At 43.6% G+C, this 2,818-nt stretch overlaps 1 protein-coding gene across 1 annotated transcript; it reads right to left on the reverse strand.

The window, feature by feature from the left end:
* Nucleotides 1-1,136: 1,136 nt before the first annotated feature.
* LOC311058701 (nuclear factor 7, ovary-like) lies at nt 1,137-2,144 on the reverse strand (the record flags this gene model as incomplete). The annotated part of the gene is made up of 1 exon (XM_084076164.1): nt 1,137-2,144. The coding sequence occupies one exon, from the start codon at nt 2,142-2,144 to the stop codon at nt 1,137-1,139; it is 1,008 nt and encodes a 335-aa protein (XP_083932290.1).
* Between the last annotated feature and the right edge of the window lie 674 nt (nt 2,145-2,818).

The raw sequence follows: 2,818 nt of genomic DNA on the forward strand, positions 1-2,818 counted from the left end.
GTTAAGTTACCATCCCCTGTGTAACACTACAGACCGGCTCGGGGATTACACTGTTGGCGTGACTAGAGTTACACCATAAACGGTGTTATCATATACCTGGTGTCTGTCTCTGGTGTGGACGATGTTGTCCGTTTGGAATCTTTCTCCTCTCTGTTGTGGTGTGAACACCTCCTCTCCTCTCCTCCAGCTCTTCTCCTCCTCCACCTCCTCCTCCTTTACACCGGCTCCACACACACCACGTCATTAAAGGGGTTTAGCAGGACTTTATTTAAAGGGACAGAGACACCCAGACCAACAACCTTATATGGCAGTGGTGGGAAAGTAAAAGTATCAATAATGCAATGTAGAAATACTTTTACAGGTATAAGTCTGGAATTTTAAAGTTTTTTAAATGTATAGAATGTATAGAAATCATTTGAAAATAGCAGATCTACAAGCTCACAATGCATCACATCGCTTGTAGGTCTGCTATTTTCAAATGGCCGAAATGTGTATAGGGCGGCTGAAGTGGTTAGTGTGTGTTTTGTAATAATAATCTAAATGTGGAGTGAAAAGTACAATATTTGCCTCTGAGATGTAGTGGGGTAGAAGTAAAAGTACTGAAAATTGGAAATACTCCAGTAAAGTAAAAAGTACCTCAAAATTGTCCTGAAGTAGCCTACAGTACTTGAGTAAATGTACAGTTACTTTACACCACTGGAAATGTGATGTCTCCCCATGACCCATACTAGTGAAAATAGCAGATCTACAAGCATGATGCGACGTGTTTTTATCGATGTTCCTTTTTTTTTAAATATATTTTTGGGCCTTTTCTGCCTTTATTGATAGTAGGCTGATAGGAAATGCTGAGAGATATGGGGGGGGGGGGGTTGACCAGTGCTGCCCGATTCTGTGATAGAAACAAGCAACCAGGTCTAGGAAAACCAGCCCAAAAGAAGCGACCAATGGGCCACATGAGTACTTTAACATGTACATCAGCTATTTGAAAATAGCAGATCTACAAGCTCACAACGCGTTGCGATGCGTATTTCCTACTACATCCTAACATTTTAGCCACAGCTTTCCTTTTTTCTGGCCGCAGTATCTTTTGATCGGGCCTAGATGTGAGGGCCGCGAAGCGGCCCAAACCTCTAGTCTTATTTATTGACACTGATCCTCCTTGGTAACATCTTCAGAGGAACAGTATCATCATCATTATAAATGTATGGAAAGAGTCTCTCAGTGAAAGTGTGTGTGAAGGTGTGTAGGTGTGTGTTAGTATCAGGATCAGAGAAGGACAGCTTTCCTCTGTTCCAGTCCAGTTGGACTGTGACCCTCCGGGGTTTCTGCCTCACTGAGAGAACAATGAATGACCCTGTTGAGTAGGAGTCTGCTGTGTTTTCACCATCTGTAGACCTTAGACACCAGTACTGACCCTCACTCTTTCCCTTCCTCTGGAAAGACTCTGATAACACGCCTACCGCCCAGTCTGCATTGTCTCCAACCTCAACATCCCAGCTGTGAGTCCCTGAGTTAAAGCCCTCAGAACCCAAGACAAAGCCATAGTAGTCAAACCTCTCTGGGTTGTCAGGAAGCTGCTGTTTATCTCCACTTCTCAAACTGGTCAGATCATCAGACAGGATGTTTTCTGGATGGGCAATATTGGGGTCCAGAATGACAGGAGTGTAGGAGACAATGTCCTTCATCTTGTCCCAGACTCTGAAGGTCAGGTTGCCCAGGTGTTTGGCCTCGTCTATCAGTGCTCCTGAGACCAGCTGTGGGTCTTGCAGTTTGAACTGGACTCTTTCCACCGTGGTCTTATAGTTCTGCAGAGATGAGATGTGTTCAGCTCTCAGATCCTCCTCTATGGCTCTGATTGTGTTTGAAATGGTTGATATGTCTCTGTTCAGACCCTCAAACTTCTCCTTCATCATCTGACTCTTCTGCTCCTCTTCCTCCCTCAGTGCAGCGATCCTAGCCTCCTCTTCCTCTTGTAGAAACTGATGAAGCTTCTTAAACTGTTCCTTAATCTTTCTCTCTGTGTTCTGGGTCTGGATCTTAATGTGTTGTTCTGCTTGGTCACACTTTGTTTTAACTTCATTACAGAGCTGAAGTTTCTCCTGTAAGCTCATCAGTGATTCCTCTGCTGCCTCCTTGGGATCCATTTTCCGACGTTTCTCTTCTATGAAGATCTCACATATGTTCTTCAGAGCCAGGTTACAAGGTGGATCATCCGTTGAAGATATTTTCTTACAAACTGGACATTCCCTTATTCCCTTATGTCTCCACCATTCCTTCAGACAGGTTTTACAGAAGCTGTGGCTACATGACAGGACAACAGGATGTTTAAATATGTCACGACACACAGAACAAGAAAAATCCTCTTCTGAAAAAGACAGTTTACGTTTTCTTAAACGGGAAGCCATTCAGTCTCTGGGCAAAGCTACAAACACTCTGCTCAAGAGTGGAAATATATTCAGTCTCTCTATAAATAGATCAATTTAGAGTTGACATCACAATGATGTCACTGTAGTTGAGTGACATCACAATGATGTCACTGTACAGTAGTTGTTTGACATCATGGTGCAGCTCAGCTGAGTGTTATCACGTAGTGATGAAGTCATATTGTTGACCTCAGTGTGGAACTCCATATTTGGGCAAGAGAGGAGGACAAACATCTTACAATGTGTGAGAAATATCCAGGGATTTACTTCTTTGGCTTACTGGGAACAGTGGTTTGTGAGATTAACTACAGACAGACAGACAGACAGACAGACAGACACTCAACGTGGCAGAAGAACCGGGATCATCTTCTCCAGCCTGGGTTTCTAAACTGCTC

Source organism: Gymnoscopelus microlampas (genome assembly GCF_963454915.1).
Source record: "Gymnoscopelus microlampas genome assembly, chromosome: 13".
In the NCBI taxonomy this organism is placed as follows: Eukaryota; Metazoa; Chordata; class Actinopteri; order Myctophiformes; family Myctophidae; genus Gymnoscopelus; species Gymnoscopelus microlampas.